The 17,653-nt window shown below is 39.2% G+C and overlaps 1 protein-coding gene across 2 annotated transcripts in view; it reads left to right on the plus strand.

Annotated features, from left to right (window-relative positions):
* Window positions 1-17,653, plus strand: part of LOC126094910 (serine/threonine-protein phosphatase 6 regulatory ankyrin repeat subunit C-like) — a 314,292-nt gene that overhangs the window by 126,638 nt on the left and 170,001 nt on the right. For both annotated transcript variants that reach the window (XM_049909562.1, XM_049909553.1), the window contains exons 8-10: window positions 2,222-2,323; window positions 2,400-2,483; window positions 12,550-12,648. In XM_049909562.1, the coding sequence (XP_049765519.1) occupies window positions 2,222-2,323; window positions 2,400-2,483; window positions 12,550-12,648 (285 nt within the window). The remainder of the gene's footprint in view (window positions 1-2,221; window positions 2,324-2,399; window positions 2,484-12,549; window positions 12,649-17,653) is intronic.

Raw genomic sequence — 17,653 nt, forward strand, 5'->3', positions numbered from 1 at the left:
CAGTTGAAGGCCATAGATAGGTTGCAAAATATGCCAGCTGGCAATGTCTTCTTGTCAATGCATTCCAAAACATTATTGGTAAATGAAAATATAGCTTCAGTTATGGAGCTACCTTCTATGAATCCAAACTGGTTTTTACCAATTATTGCAAAGTTTTTTCTGTGATTTAATATCCTGGATACATTAATTTTTTGAGGCCTCCTTTGTGGAGAGGCTCTACATTATCATAATTCATCATGTCCGGGTAGATCCCTTGTGGAGAGAGGCACTGAATGTATGAGCTAGGAGTTCCTAAACTGATTGCTACAGGCTTTTAGCAGTTTACTAGAAATATTGTTGACAGGAGTTGTGTTTTTACTTCTTAAAGAAATTATGATTTTTCTTTCTTCCTGTATTGTTGTAGGGGCTATACCTATCTCCTCTAAAGAATTTGGGAAATGGTTTTTCAGTATTTTTATGGCCTTTTCTAAGGGGCCATTGGGTCCTGTTTTCTCAACAAAACTTAAAAAGTGTTTATTAAAAAACTTTGTCACAGTCACTTGATTTTGTACTTGGCTACTTTCATTGTTGCGAACAATGTTTTGGGTCCAACTGGGGCTCTTTGCACCACTCTCACTCCTCATCACTTCCCATACAGTTCTGATTTTCTTAGACTTCTGAATAACTGTATACTTAGTGATTTTTTTTATAGTGATTTAAGTGGATCGAATTTTCTTAATTTTTAGAGGTGATGTACAGTGCTCACTTCCTTTTCCACGAAATCTTAATACCATTGGTTATCCAGGGCCTTTTGGTGAGTTTTTTGGTTTGGGTCTTATATATCATTTTTGGGAAGTTGCTTTCAAATATCAGTGATGCTCCATTTGTGAGAAGATTGTACATGGAATTGTTTTCATCTAAATTACACATAGATCTCCAGTGTGAGTCTCAGAGATGTGATTTAAAAGACTGGATAGTTTCATCATTAATTATCTCAGCTGCTTTACAGTGGGGCTCACTTTAATTTGAATGTGTTTTTGTCCATCATGGTCAGAGTGACCATTCAGGGCTTGCCTGGTAATTGTATCACCTATATGGTCTGGTCTAAATATGTTATCAGTTAGTGTGCTTGTACATGAAGTTATTCTAGTAGGGAAACTAACTACAGAACTGTGAGTGATTATCTCTGTTCTTTCGATGGTCTATGAATTTCACATGGAAATGTCACTCTGAATTTAATTTGATCTTCCTGAGGTTTCTATGATGTGTTATATGCCTTGTTTAACTTTATATGAAGCAGATAGCATTCTGTTAGAAAATATGGTATGTGTATTTCCCTGTAATTCCTGCAGAAAAAGAAGGGAGGAAGGTTAGTGCATAAAATCTGATTGACAGTTAATTTGTTGTGACTATCTATGACTCAACATCTCTGCTATAAGATGAGAAGCAACTATCTTTTTCATAATATTATTATGTTCCATCCTTGGTTTTCCATTGTTTGATAGTTAATTAATTGAATATGAAGTACTGGCTTAATTTCAGAAGGAAATGGCCATAGTCTGAGTGGAGGATCAATCTTTACATTTGCTTGAAGTAGTTTAAAAGTTGAAATCCTGTGGTCTGGTGGATGCTGGAATCCCACTCATCCTGAACATGAGGTCAGCATCTTAACACCTGTATGCAGTGTTACTTTTGTATGCATCACTGTACTAATGAAAGAAAATGTATAATCCCATAAAAATCAGTTAATTGTGGATCTGTTAGCCTTACCTTCTAGTCGAACCATTTTGTGTTCACAATCTGTAATGAAAATAATGAATTTTTGAAAATATTATGTGATTGGATAGATAAAAAATCCACTCACTAAGCATCAAGCAGCAGCAGAACAACTCATGTATGAGAGTTATTATGCATGCAAGTTATTGGAGCCAGTGGCTCCTTCTTCTGGCAGAAAGGTTGAAAGGGACAACCTTCTGTCAGAAGAAGGAGCCATTGACTCTGATAGCTTGAATATGTAATACTTTTTATATGCGTGTTGTCCTGCTGCCACTTGGTGAGTAGATTTTTACCTGTCCAATTACATTACGATCTACAATTATACTGTGTCCAGTCAAATGGTAAAATATTTATGTCATTACAATGTTTTTTTTTTTTATTGTTAAAAACTGTTTTAGCAAATTCAATATTTGATTCAGATTCAAATAAATACTGAATCTAAGTCTGAGTTTCTTGTATTTTACAGTTAACTAACAAAGTAATTGCTGAAGGAGCGGACGTGAATGGCAGAAAAGCTCGTGGGAGATATTCACCATCAACAGAGAAAGGCCACACTATAAGATGTTTGGTTGGTTCAGATTTTATATAATATGAAACCTGTTCACAGATATCATTGGCATGTAACATATCTTTCTTTTTTGCAGGGATGCTACACTGCAGCAGGTGGTGTAGTGCATGATGAGCTGTCAGGCCACTCCCCTCTGTTTGATGCTCTTCGTTCTTTGAAGGTAAACAAGTATTTGGTACACATTAGTAGACATTTTGTAACTGACAATTGATTACACTGGTCAACACCCATTTTCTTGCCAAGGATATTTGAGTGGCTTTAGGATGGGTTAGTGGTGCTGAGGACGAATATAGCAACCATTTATGCAGTTTGGCTCTAGTTTTTGAGATAATGCCTGATTTATTCAAAAAAATTAGAAAAAATTGCTAATACTGAACTCGAGCGCTACAAACTACAATGAAAAAAGAAAATAATCTTTATAAATAGCTTCTATGAAAACCTGATAGGCATTTGTCCACGTATAAAACATAATTGAAAAGTTTCTCTATAAGTATATCATTTTCCTTCCATGACGAACCGCTTCCTGCACGCTTTCCTCTTATAGGTCTCTTCAGAACAGTCACATTGCAGATTCCAGCAATAATCTGCCATCATATGCCTGTCCCATCTTCCTTTATATCTTTCCTCTATTTCTTTCATATCTTGATGGAACCGCTCTCCTTGTTCCTCACTGAAATCACCTAGATTACGAGGAAATCGATCCAAGTGGCTGTGAAGGAAGTGCAATTTTATGCTCATGTTAGCTCCTAAGTTTTGAAAGTTAGTGAGCATGTTTTTGACCAGTTCCTCGTAATTGGGAGCTTTATGATTGCCCAAAAAACATTTTACAACAGTGACAAAACTGTTCCAGGCCGATGCTTCAGTGACAGTCATGACACTTGTAAAATTGGTATCGTTGATGAGCCTGCGAATTTGAGGACCATCAAATATTCCTGCCTTAAGTTTTTCACTACTGAGTCCAGGGAACGTATTGCAGATGTATGTGAAGCAATTACCATTTCTGTCTAAAGCTTTGGTGAATTGCTTCATTAGTACTAACTTAATATGTAATGGTGGAAGAACAATCTTGTCCCTACTAACCAGAGGTTCATTAATGATGTTTGCTTCACCAACAGCCATATGTTTCCTTGGAGGCCATGTTTTCTGCTTCCAATGTTCATGCTTTGCCCTACTATCCCACATGCAGATAAAACATGGGTGCTTTGTGTATCCACTTTGTTGTCCAAGCAAGAAGTTCACCATTTTCAAATCAACACAAATCAACCACTGGTGCTGCATATACTGAATTTTCTGCAGAACCATCTTGATGTTAGCATATGCTTTACAAAGTTTTGTTGAGTGGGCAATTGGAATAGATGCGTAACGATTGCCATTGTGTAGGAGAACACATTTTAAACTTCTAGTGGAACTGCCTATGAAGAGACGCCAGTCCTCTGGTCTATATTCCGGCAGCCCCAATTCAAGTAAAAGTCCAGGTATATTGCTGCAATACACTATAACCTCTTCTTGGTTGAAGTATGGAAGAAGGTTTTCTTCTCTCATCCGGTAAGCTGTTATTTTAACACTTGGATGAAGACAGTTCTTTTCCTTAAGCCTGGATGCTAAGAGTTCTGATGCTTGCTTTGAAAGATTGAGTTCTCGTATCAAGTCACTGAGCTCCTTCTGGTCGAACTGCTGGGGTTGTGTCTCACGTCCTTCGTATTCCAAACCACTACTTGTACATTCCTCGCCGTGCACCTCGTCATCTGATGATGTTAGCGTGGGTAATGTTGTGAAGGTTGGTACAGGAACATCGTTGCTGTGCACCACCGGTCTTCTTGCTGACTCCACATCGGGATATTCCCACTTTCGTTTTTTGAACCTATTAAAACCTTTCACATTAACAATGCAAAAATAGCAATCATCTGTATGGTTCTTCTGCTCTCGCCATACCATAGGCACTCCGAAGTCTAAGCTTTTCCTTTTTCGTTTTGTCCACTGCCGTAAGCACTCCACACAGCATTTACAAACTTTATGGGGTGCCCACGCCTTGTCTTGATCTCCAAATTTAATTCCGAAATATGCCAGATACGCTTCCTTCACAAAAGGAGTGATATTCTTCCTGTTCTTTTGAAGAACGTATTCACCACAAATGTAGCAGAACTCATCTGGATGGTTCACGCAAAGACGGCATGAAGAACTCATGTTTTCCTAAAACAAAATTGCACAAATACTACATATTATGCAGAACTTTCTTGTATTTGCATGTCAATCACATCCAACAAACATCATTAATTGTTTTGTGTGAAATGAATACTCACCTCTTATTTGCTACGTCACGATGAAAAGTTTCTATCTCCTTGAAGCTGCACTGCACATGTGTGTGACTTTCGACCATCGCCATTTTTCTTGTTTACACTGAATGCTACCTATCGGCTGTTGCGGGGATTACCTCGGCCAACAAATGAATGTCGAGTACCGCCGAATTCAAATCTGCACAACCCTCAATATCTTCAACACACACACCGCACAACAGGACTGAACACATGCTGACAGTGTGATGTTTGCATGATGTAATCCTCAACCACACAGATGCACTCCCTGAGCACAATTGTTTAATGAAGATAGTACAATATCACTAATTAAAAAACAGGTAGCAAATACATTACACCATATATGGACCCTGCAGTCGATATTATCCACATGAAACTCTCATTTCCACAAATAACCTATATCTCAAAAACCAGAGCCAATTTGGAAAAAGTACAAATATACTCGGAATGAGTATCATAACAATATCCCATATTTGCTACGTCACGATGAAAAGGTTCTATCTCCTTGAAGCTGCACTGCACATGTGTGTGACTTTCGACCATCGCCATTTTTCTTGTTTACACTGAATGCTACCTATCGGCTGTTGCGGGGATTACCTCGGCCAACAAATGAATGTCGAGTACCGCCGAATTCAAATCTGCACAACCCTCAATATCTTCAACACACGCACCGCACAACAGGACTGAACACATGCTGACAGTGTGATGTTTGCATGATGTAATCCTCAACCACACAGATGCACTCCCTGAGCACAATTGTTTAATAAAGATAGTACAATATCACTAATTAAAAAACAGGTAGCAAATACATTACACCATATATGGACCCTGCAGTTGATATTATCCACATGAAACTCTCATTTCCACAAATAACCTATATCTCAAAAACCAGAGCCAATTTGGAAAAAGTACAAATATACTCGGAATGAGTATCATAACAATATCCCATATTTGCTACGTCACGATGAAAAGGTTCTATCTCCTTGAAGCTGCACTGCACATGTGTGTGACTTTCGACCATCGCCATTTTTCTTGTTTACACTGAATGCTACCTATCGGCTGTTGCGGGGATTACCTCGGCCAACAAATGAATGTCGAGTACCGCCGAATTCAAATCTGCACAACCCTCAATATCTTCAACACACGCACCGCACAACAGGACTGAACACATGCTGACAGTGTGATGTTTGCATGATGTAATCCTCAACCACACAGATGCACTCCCTGAGCACAATTGTTTAATGAAGATAGTACAATATCACTAATTAAAAAACAGGTAGCAAATACATTACACCATATATGGACCCTGCAGTCGATATTATCCACATGAAACTCTCATTTCCACAAATAACCTATATCTCAAAAACCAGAGCCAATTTGGAAAAAGTACAAATATACTCGGAATGAGTATCATAACAATATCCCATATTTGCTACGTCACGATGAAAAGGTTCTATCTCCTTGAAGCTGCACTGCACATGTGTGTGACTTTCGACCATCGCCATTTTTCTTGTTTACACTGAATGCTACCTATCGGCTGTTGCGGGGATTACCTCGGCCAACAAATGAATGTCGAGTACCGCCGAATTCAAATCTGCACAACCCTCAATATCTTCAACACACGCACCGCACAACAGGACTGAACACATGCTGACAGTGTGATGTTTGCATGATGTAATCCTCAACCACACAGATGCACTCCCTGAGCACAATTGTTTAATAAAGATAGTACAATATCACTAATTAAAAAACAGGTAGCAAATACATTACACCATATATGGACCCTGCAGTTGATATTATCCACATGAAACTCTCATTTCCACAAATAACCTATATCTCAAAAACCAGAGCCAATTTGGAAAAAGTACAAATATACTCGGAATGAGTATCATAACAATATCCCATATTTGCTACGTCACGATGAAAAGGTTCTATCTCCTTGAAGCTGCACTGCACATGTGTGTGACTTTCGACCATCGCCATTTTTCTTGTTTACACTGAATGCTACCTATCGGCTGTTGCGGGGATTACCTCGGCCAACAAATGAATGTCGAGTACCGCCGAATTCAAATCTGCACAACCCTCAATATCTTCAACACACGCACCGCACAACAGGACTGAACACATGCTGACAGTGTGATGTTTGCATGATGTAATCCTCAACCACACAGATGCACTCCCTGAGCACAATTGTTTAATAAAGATAGTACAATATCACTAATTAAAAAACAGGTAGCAAATACATTACACCATATATGGACCCTGCAGTCGATATTATCCACATGAAACTCTCATTTCCACAAATAACCTATATCTCAAAAACCAGAGCCAATTTGGAAAAAGTACAAATATACTCGGAATGAGTATCATAACAATATCCCATTTTCGTTCAAACTTTCCTGGCAACGAAAAAAAAAAAAATTTATTTTGTAGAGCTGTGTTATCATTGGAAAATTGTACAACAGTGGTCAGTGCCTCTGTCAATTAAAGTGAGTGCCGTGAAAAGCTCATTGAGAAGAAACAAATACTTTAAAGTTCACCAGTGACTTGTAATTCTGTCAGGTAATGCAAAGAATTTCTAACAACAATTAAACAGATTGGATAGTTGAATGGGATGGATACCATCTTGAAAAGAGATTGTAAGATGGACATAATCAAAAGTAAAACAAGGATAATGGAGGGCAATTGAATTAAGTCAGGCAATGCTAAGGGAATTAGAATAGGAAGGGGGAAACTAAAAGGCATAGTCAAGCTTTGCTATTGATGGATGAAATAAAAACTGGCAGTAGCAAGAAAAGCATTTTTGTGCAAGAGGAATGTTTTAATATCTAACAAGAATTTAAATGTTAGGAAGTCTTTTCTGAAGGTTTGTGTATGGAGTGTAGCTTTTTATGGAAGTGAAATGTGGACAATAAGTAGTTCAGGAAAAAGATAATACAAGCTTTTGAAATGTCATGATACAGGAAAATTTCGGATAACTAAATCACTTTAATGAGCTAGGCCAAGTCCCAACAAGCAATAAATGTGCCAAGAGCAGACTCAACTGAGAATGTGAATGAATCATAACGGAATGAGGAAGAGAGCCCTCCACTCTGGGATTTCAGTAGGTGGGTTGTTAGTCCAATTCATGATGCGGCACTGTCTGTGAGCTGTATGTACTGACCTCACTGCGATGCTCCGGTCACTGTTTGATTGTGCCACTGCTTGGCTGCCTTACCCATACCACCAGATGCCAACATGGGCTAGATAAATTGTAACAAGATGAGTGGTGCCAACATTTTGTTATGTCCATGGCCTCCATGGCACCATTGTGTTAGATGTGTTAACATGGGGTTAGCACAGTCCTGTCCCCTTGGCAGTGCAACTGTGAGGCAGTGTACATCTGGTGTCCTTCTCCCACAATGTGGGATGGCATGCAGCACCCAGGAAAGTGATGCCCATGTCTTCAGGGGAACCGTGAATGGGTGCCTGCAGATAAGCCAAAAATCCACTGTCAGCCAGTAACAGAGAGTAGGGCTGGGAATGACCCAGGTGGTGATGGCTCTGTTGCTTCAGGACACCCACAGTTGCAGGGGGCACTAACCTAAGAATGGAGTCCCTGGCAGTGTCCAGGGCCTTGGAGGAAGGTGTAGGATTTGGTTGTTATATTGCCTGCTTACCATCTGGAACCACTAAATGCTTGCTCACGGGACTAGAAAAGATGTCGGAGGAGACTCCAATGATGGCAGCAAGTGAGAAGACAAGTGCTCCAGGAGGGAGAAGGTCCTGGGAGGCATGTGCAGGCATGGTGGTAAACTTATAGATAAACATTTCCAGTTGGTATAAATATAATATAAGTGTTGTTTCATTAGTGGAAGTGTTAGTGAAGTGTTAAAGAAGATTAAACGGGGTAAGAAGTTTATTTCCCTTCTCTCGCCTATAGCCTTACTAGTGGCCAATTCCTTCTACTCCATTGATGAATTTTTTAAAAGAAACAAATGATGTATATACTCATACTATTAGTATTGTTATTTCAGCATTAAAAAAAAATTGACATGTTTCACATCCACGAGGATTTCCTCAGCACGGATCTATGGAACGAAAAACTAATCTAATCTAATCTAACCTGTTACCTTATAACATTAGATCTGTACTCATTATGCTACATCAATGATGAATGATATACTACCATACTTTGTGCCTTACCATTTCCCGAAAGATTAAATTGTAAATATGTTATTAATTGATATTTAATTATAACAAACTGTACCAAGAATTGTGTGATTTGGTATATTCTCAATGTGCTGTTTCCATGAAATGGCGTGCTTTCACAGTACGCAGTTACAATTAATCTTTAACCGTGAATATGTCATCTCCAATCATTTTACCACAACAAATTTTTTTTTGAGAGATCCTCAATTTCTTGATGCTTAGAAACAGTATACATATAGGCTTCAATTGAAAGCCAGTATAACTGAAGAGACATGGCACCATTTGTTGTTGATGGTCCTTCCATCTAACTGGTCTACACTCAAATGCATGTTTGGAATATCTGACATGCTGTAGTCGAGATGGAATAAGATGACCTCCAACAGCTTGTAGTGCTGATGCCTGCTTTCAGATGCATACTTCTAATGGCTGCAGGTGTAAACAGTAGCAGTCTACAATGTTGTGCACAATGCTGAGGCATTGCCACAGAGATGTTTACAAAATCACATTCTGCTATTGGTTGAGGTAGGCTTGTGAAGCTGCTGCACCCAATCCACTGCAACTGTCAGGGCCAACTTATGTCAACTCAAGTATAGATACAGCTCTGCACACTAGGAAAGGCTCCTCAATGTGCTTTTTGTATGCTGTGGTATCAAAAATTTGGCATGCTCAACAGTAACATTAGAATGCACAATCTGTATGCCGACGGCTGCTGCTATCCATTGGATACTGCAAAGATCCCGATTGCATGGCAACAGCTACACCAACATGCTAGGTTGGTAATACTATCACACCTCCATAATGCTGCTGCTCTGCTTTGGAATGGTGGCACTACTGTTTGGGAAAGCAGCTCTCTCAAAGAACAGGTCTTTTTAGAGCATAAAAAAGAATTAGTGAAATTATTTCAACCGACCATGTCTGTCCAGCATGTTGGAGCAGACAGGTTACTATTTTGGAGAGCAGCTCTCCCAGAAGTAACAATTAACTCACACTAAGATATAAGTATGTCATTGTAAATGCAGTTAGTTAGCATAGCTGTACCATAAGCATTCTCTTAGTAAATATATACATCCCTCAAATCCAACCTTGACCAGGTCAGAGAACACATTAAGGTATTTATTCTGGCTTTTGAGTGAAGATGGTCAAGTACAGATATTTGGGGAACCAGGTCAAGAAAGTAAGATATAGGTTCATGAGTGATCTGGCTAGGAGCAGCATCTGTGCTAAAAATTGTGTCTTGTCAAGGTTCTGCAGTTTAAATGGTCAACCTTCACTTAAGAATGCATGGAACTAAGGGGATTGCTGTTGGCTTCAGAAGAAGCTTACATGGAAGTTGTGCCAGTAAGAATACATGTAACATGACCTATGACTCAAGACAAAGAAAACACACCAAGTGCTTCAGTTAAATGGTTCAACATACAAATATGATGTTGTGTACTTGTCAGATGCATTTTAGATTTGACATGCTAGAATACAGTCTTTTGCAATGTCACACTTGATAATGGCCATAAGACTGAAACTGCAATAGTGTAAATAAATAATTTTTGCAGTCAGTGTTGACTGTGGAATATTTAGAAAGAAGGATCTGTTAGGAACCATGTTAATAATTAACTGAAATTATACCACTAGCTCATTCAAACTAAATCTGACATACTGACCAAGTACATTTCCGAAGTCTGAATGTAGGCATTAGTGATCAATAACACATATTTTAGCTGTCCATTCTAACTGGTTTGTAACAGAACACCATTTACTGGTAATCCATGTGCATAGCAGCATTATGCCTTGGCATTGCAACAGAAGCATATTCTGACTCTAGCATCAGCGTGTGAGTGATACAGTGAACATTTTGTTTTTGAGTTTGTATTGTGCACAGTGGAAATTGATGCAAACCAGATGTTAGAGGTTTTACACTAGACTTAATTGCCATCTTCATTATGTGAAGTAAATGAAGAGGAAAGAGACATTGCCAGCACTATCTTTGGCTTGATCAAGAAACTTGAAGATGTCACTATCACTGAAATCCTGAAGAATGAAGAACTGGTGCAAATGTCTTCTGAGGACATTACTGATGTTGAACCAATTTGTGAGCTTTTTGCTGTTGATGTAGCTAATGACTATGTTCCTTTTGGTTATGCCAAGAAGGTAACTGAAGCAAAAATAAAGGCTGGTCATCAAAAACAAGGGTCAGGTACAGTAACTATGTATCATGTTATCAGAGATATTGTGAACAACAAGGAACAAAATGTGAGAAACTCAAGATCATATTGGAGTACGTTTATTCTACTTTTCAAGAGGTAAGGGCTAATGCCATGGATGTGCGTGATGTTGACATAAGGTGGTGGGCATGCACAAAAGCTAGAGTGCTTGGACTGATGGATTTCAAAGCTGGAGCTACCTGGATGTGGAATTTTAAGCTAGTTCACAAGATTATGAGTCACGAGGTTACACATTTTGTAACATGAAAAAAAAAAAAAGGTTCAACTGCAAGAAGAGACAGAGAATTCTGCAATTTCATTTGGTCGTGAATTCATGGTCTCTATCATTCTAATTATTCAGCAGCTGAAATTTGAAATACTGACCAATCTTGATTTAACTATGACATTCACAGAGAGTGCACACTGTCTGGAATGGATGAACAAGACACAATTTTTGGGGTGCAACCATAATCAGGAATATTTCATTCATAGACAATTCAGCCATTTATTTCCATGGAAGGTAGGTTTCTATCTCCACCACTCATTGTCTTTCATGAACCAAGAGGCACACTTGGTCCCCTTGAGCAAAAAAAAATTAATCCTCTGAACATACACATAACAGCTTCAAAATCAAGCAAAGCTGACAAACATATTCTTGAACAATGGCAGGATAACTATCTATTTCTCACTGTTGGAAAAAACAGTTGTCTGGTTATGGAGTAATTTTCACTCAATCAACAGGACCTGTTCATAATACCAAATAAACACACAGGTAACAACCATTCCATCTGTTGCAGTGTCTCTTGTGCAGCTTGTGGATGTATACTCTTTTCACCAATGGAAAAGTACATGAACATTTTAATAAGTGAGTTTTACTCAGCAACATTGATATTGAACACCACAACTCCACAGTCATAATGCTATCTTCAGCCTTCATGCACTTATCCATAATCAGTTCAGTGCCCCCATATTCTTCAACAAGATCAAGAATGCCTGGGAGGAAGTTACATTTCCAGTTGAATGGAAATTTCAGGTTGCTTGTACCCAATTGCACAACTGCATCATTTATCCAATTTGCACATGTCATTTACATTTGTGTTTAACAGATTTCTACACTGGTATCCACAGACATGGTTAATGATAGATACTTACAGCTAAATGTAATAAATAAATAACAATAACCATTATGTTTTACCTGTGTTTCCTGTCCTAATCATTATTATGCCACTATCTATAAGGCTCAGAAACATGCATAATTACCACTATGGACAGCTAAAGTTGGTGTAGTAAGTACTGATTACACCTGACATTTCCATCATAGTTAATATTATTTCAATATCGGTGAGGCACTTCATGACTGTACATTGTGGAACTGATTCAGGAAATAATTACCTAGAGAGAAGCTGTTGCTTTCTCAGTAATTTTTAATAGTTGCTGTTTATCTCTTATTGCTAGCTTAACATTTTCTTTTTTATCTTCTTGATAACATTGATATTTATCCTTTACAATTTGTGTTTCCCATTTCTAGATGGTCAAATTGCTGATTGATGCTGGAGCAGATGTGAATTTCAAAGATAATTATGGTTGCACTCCACTTCACAGAGCCCTTGAAAGTGGACATAATGAGGTATGGTACTCACACACTATGCTAACAAGAAAAATATGTTGTACACCAAATTAAATTGTGTAGTAGTATTTCTTCCCTACTAATAGTTTGCATGAGCCAAGCTCTGAAAGAAAGTTCTAAAATTAGGTGTACGATTTTGAAATAAGTGTACATGGATAGAGAGTCCTCAAGAAAAGTGAAAGTACTTTAGTCCTGCCTAAGGAAAATGTTAGGACCCTTGTTCTTCATATTGTATATTAGTGACTTTCTGCAGACAATACGGTTATCTATAATGAAAATCTATCTGAAAAAAGCTGCACAAATATCCAGGTCTTGATAACTTTTCAGAATGATGTAAAAACAGGCAACTTGTTCAAATGTTCAAAAATGTAAAATTGTGCATGTCACAAAATGCAGAGATGTAGTATGCTATTAGTACAACCCCAATATATCACAGTAGAAATCAGCAGACCTTAACACTACCTGTGTTAAAAATTTGTAGGGATATGAAATGGAAAGATTGTGGGTGCTGAATTGTAGATAAGGTAGCATAAGTGTACAGTGCTCTTACATGTAATGGTTTAGTTTCCATTCTATGAATTTGCACTGGTTATGAAAGGCCATGATCCACGTGAGTCATGTGTCAGTGTCAGTACGCAAGTCACATGAGATGTGATGGACATCAGGCTTGCCATCTGTCTTGTTGACACCATTTCATTGTTTTTAGCATTTATTTATTTATTTATTTATTTGTCCATATAAATCTCTTTTTAAGTACATATATTGTACACAGGATATTGGACAGAAAACCTTTTTAGCTATTGGATTTTCAAATGTCAAACATAAATTTTATAAATTTTTATGACAAATTGGATCCATACAGTTAATAAAAAACAAATTTTTGAAATATTGTATATTTATAACTTATTTCTACAGCTGAAGATACAAATTACATTTTTTCTTGTATAATATACTGTGAGATTGAATAGTAGCAGTTTTTCAGAAGGTAGGCTGTCACAGACTTTTTAAAGCTTTGTAGTTCAGTAAGAGATTTTATGTGTCTTGGTAATCTGTTGTAAAGTTTTGTCCCTGCATGACATACACCTTTCTGGCATAATGTGGTGTTACAATGATTGACATGTACACTCCTGGAAATTGAAATAAGAACACCGTGAATTCATTGTCCCAGGAAGGGGAAACTTTATTGACACATTCCTGGGGTCAGATACATCACATGATCACACTGACAGAACCACAGGCACATAGACACAGGCAACAGAGCATGCACAATGTCGGCACTAGTACAGTGTATATCCACCTTTCGCAGCAATGCAGGCTGCTATTCTCCCATGGAGACGATCGTAGAGATGATTGATGTAGTCCTGTGGAACGGCTTGCCATGCCATTTCCACCTGGCGCCTCAGTTGGACCAGCGTTCGTGCTGGACGTGCAGACCGCGTGAGACGACGCTTCATCCAGTCCCAAACATGCTCAATGGGGGACAGATCCGGAGATCTTGCTGGCCAGGGTAGTTGACTTACACCTTCTAGAGCACGTTGGGTGGCACGGGATACATGCGGACGTGCATTGTCCTGTTGGAACAGCAAGTTCCCTTGCCGGTCTAGGAATGGTAGAACGATGGGTTCGATGACGGTTTGGATGTACCGTGCACTATTCAGTGTCCCCTCGACGATCACCAGTGGTGTACGGCCAGTGTAGGAGATCGCTCCCCACACCATGATGCCGGGTGTTGGCCCTGTGTGCCTCGGTCGTGTGCAGTCCTGATTGTGGCGCTCACGTGCACGGCGCCAAACACGCATACGACCATTATTGGCACCAAGGCAGAAGCGACTCTCATCGCTGAAGACGACACGTCTCCATTCGTCCCTCCATTCACGCCTGTCGCGACACCACTGGAGGCGGGCTGCACGATGTTGGGGCGTGAGCGGAAGACGGCCTAACGGTGTGCGGGACCGTAGCCCAGCTTCATGGAGACGGTTGCGAATGGTCGTCGCCGATACCCCAGGAGCAACAGTGTCCCTAATTTGCTGGGAAGTGGCGGTGCGGTCCCCTACGGCACTGCGTAGGATCCTACGGTCTTGGCGTGCATCCGTGCGTCGCTGCGGTCCGGTCCCAGGTCGACGGGCACGTGCACCTTCCGCCGACCACTGGCGACAACATCGATGTACTGTGGAGACCTCACGCCCCACGTGTTGAGCAATTCGGCGGTACGTCCACCCGGCCTCCCGCATGCCCACTATACGCCCTCGCTCAAAGTCCGTCAACTGCACATACGGTTCACGTCCACGCTGTCGCGGCATGCTACCAGTGTTAAAGACTGCGATGGAGCTCCGTATGCCACGGCAAACTGGCTGACACTGACGGCGGCGGTGCACAAATGCTGCGCAGCTAGCGCCATTCGACGTCCAACACCGCGGTTCCTGGTGTGTCCGCTGTGCCGTGCGTGTGATCATTGCTTGTACAGCCCTCTCGCAGTGTCCGGAGCAAGTATGGTGGGTCTGACACACCGGTGTCAATGTGTTCTTTTTTCCATTTCCAGGAGTGTATTTCACTGTCTGACCTGGTACTGTGATCATGGACACTTTTGTTTTGAGGAAAAAGGTTTTCTTTTCTCAGTATGCTTTTTTTGACATGCGTGACTACTTCCAGTATATAAATGCAGGGAAGGGGTAGGATCTTTAGATCTTCAAAGAAAGGTTTGCATGATTTTCTGCTGCTCACTTGTTTCATTATTCTTATAATTGCCTTTTGTTTCCTGAAAACTGTTATGGCCTGATGTACATTTCCCCAGAAAATGATACCGTACTTCAGTATTGAATGTACACAAGCAAAGTATACGGCCCTAACTGTTTCTGCACTAGTACTGTTGCAGAGAATTCTTACCACATAGCTCATTTTTGCTAGTTTTGAATTTAGGGTTGTGATATGAGTGTTCCATTTAAGATTTTCCTGGATATGAATCCCAAGAAATTTAGTTTCATTGACAGAACTAATGTTTTGGTTATCTATACGTATTACAGGTTGTGCCAGATTTTTATTTTGATCAGTGTGGAAATTCATGAGTACCGTTTTTTTGGGGATTAACTATTAGCCTGTTTTTGGTAAACCATTCAGACACTCCTTTTGTAATATCTTTTGCAGATGCAGTAAGATTTTCTTCATTATTTCCTTCAATCAATAGACTGGTGTCATCTGCAAACAGTACTGGTTCAGAATCCCTAACATGTGATGGGAAATCATTAATGTAGACCAAAAAAAGAAAGGGCCTAAAATGGAGCCCTGTGGAACACCATGAGTTAGTCCACATGGTTCTGAAAGGTGTAGCTGGAGTTCATTTCCTTCAGTGTACTTACTTTCAGTTACCTGAGAGTGATATTCCAAATATGATTTGATCCACTGATTTGGCACACCTCTTACACCATACCATTCGAGCTTCCTCAGGAGTATAGAATGATGAATCACATCAAAAGCTTTTGTTAGGTCCAAGAATAAACCTGATACATTTCTGTGGTTGTCCACTACATTTAAGACATGGTTTATCAGACTGAAAGTGGCAGTTTCAATTGATCTCTGTTGTCTGAAGCCATGTTGACATCCAGAAATAATGTTATTCTTTTCAAAGAATCTAATTAGTTTTGAAAGGAACACTTTTTCAATAATTTTCGAAAACCCTGACAATAGAGACACAGGCCTATATTTACCCATACATTGATGATCACCTTTTTTATATCTTTTTTATATAGGGGTATTACTTTTGCCATTTTCAGTTGCTGAGGGAAGACACCACATGATAAGGATGAATTGCATATGTCCAATAAAGGTGAAAGTATTTGCCTTGCTGTTATTTTTATGATATAATCTGGAATATCATCAATACCAGTTGAATACTTACTCTTCAGTGAATTAATGGTATTTAGGAGCTCTGTTGGGCTTACTGGACTGAGGAACATAGATATATTATTTATTTCAATAGATGAAAGTTCTTTCCATGTTGTATTAGGTGGATTTCCAAATTTTTCCTTCACTAATTTCCCAGCAACAGTTGCATAGTAAGAATTGAAACTGTTTGCAACTTCCCTAGGGTCAGTGACAGTCTTGCCATCCTGTGATATCACAATATTTTTGCGGGTTGTCTTCTTCCCCGTAAGATCCTGCACAGCTTTCCACATGGACTTGGTTTTATTGGATGACTTCATAATATATTTGTCATTTTCCTTAATTTTTGCCTCCTTTATGATGCGTTTCAAAACTAGTTGTATTTTATGAAATAATTAATAAATTCTGGATTGCTGTTAGTTTTTTAATGCAGAAAAAGTCCCCGCTTCCTTCCACAAGATACTCTGATGCCTGGTGTAATCCAGTTTCTGAATCTATCTGTGCTCTTGGAAATAACTTTCCTTTGTGGAAAATCTATGTCAATATTATGCTTGAAAATGTTCAAAAAATGTTCCATCTTTTCGTTAGTATTAGAGGTATCATATACTTCTCTCCAAGATTGTTCACTGATTAGGTACTGGAAGTATTCAATATTTTTCCCACCTTAAATCCTTTTATGGATAACATTTCCTATACTGGTCGAAATGTGATTTACAGGTATGGTCAGTAATTGTGAAAGGTGGTCACTATAGCTGGTATCAACATTTTCTGATGTACACTTGTCCATGTTTACACATACCTGGTCAAGGAGAGTGACACTAGTTTTTGTTACATGTGTTGGAGAGCTAACAGTAAGACAAAGCATATGAGCAAACAGTGAACATTGGTAGTGTAAACAGTGATGGATAACAACATTGGATATAGCGCAGTGCAGTGAAATGTAAAAAAGTATAAATTACCAATATGACGTTTCTGGAAGATTTTTCATTGAACAATGGAGATGGCTGAGAAGCAGAAGAAGATTTCCGTACCAGAAATTTTTGATTATTAAACAGGTAGGGGCCTATCCTCATATCAGTTGGGTGGAGCTAGTGAATTTTCAAGCATAACTTTGACATAGCTTTTCCAC

Source organism: Schistocerca cancellata, chromosome 1, assembly GCF_023864275.1.
Source record: "Schistocerca cancellata isolate TAMUIC-IGC-003103 chromosome 1, iqSchCanc2.1, whole genome shotgun sequence".
NCBI lineage: Eukaryota > Metazoa > Arthropoda > Insecta > Orthoptera > Acrididae > Schistocerca > Schistocerca cancellata.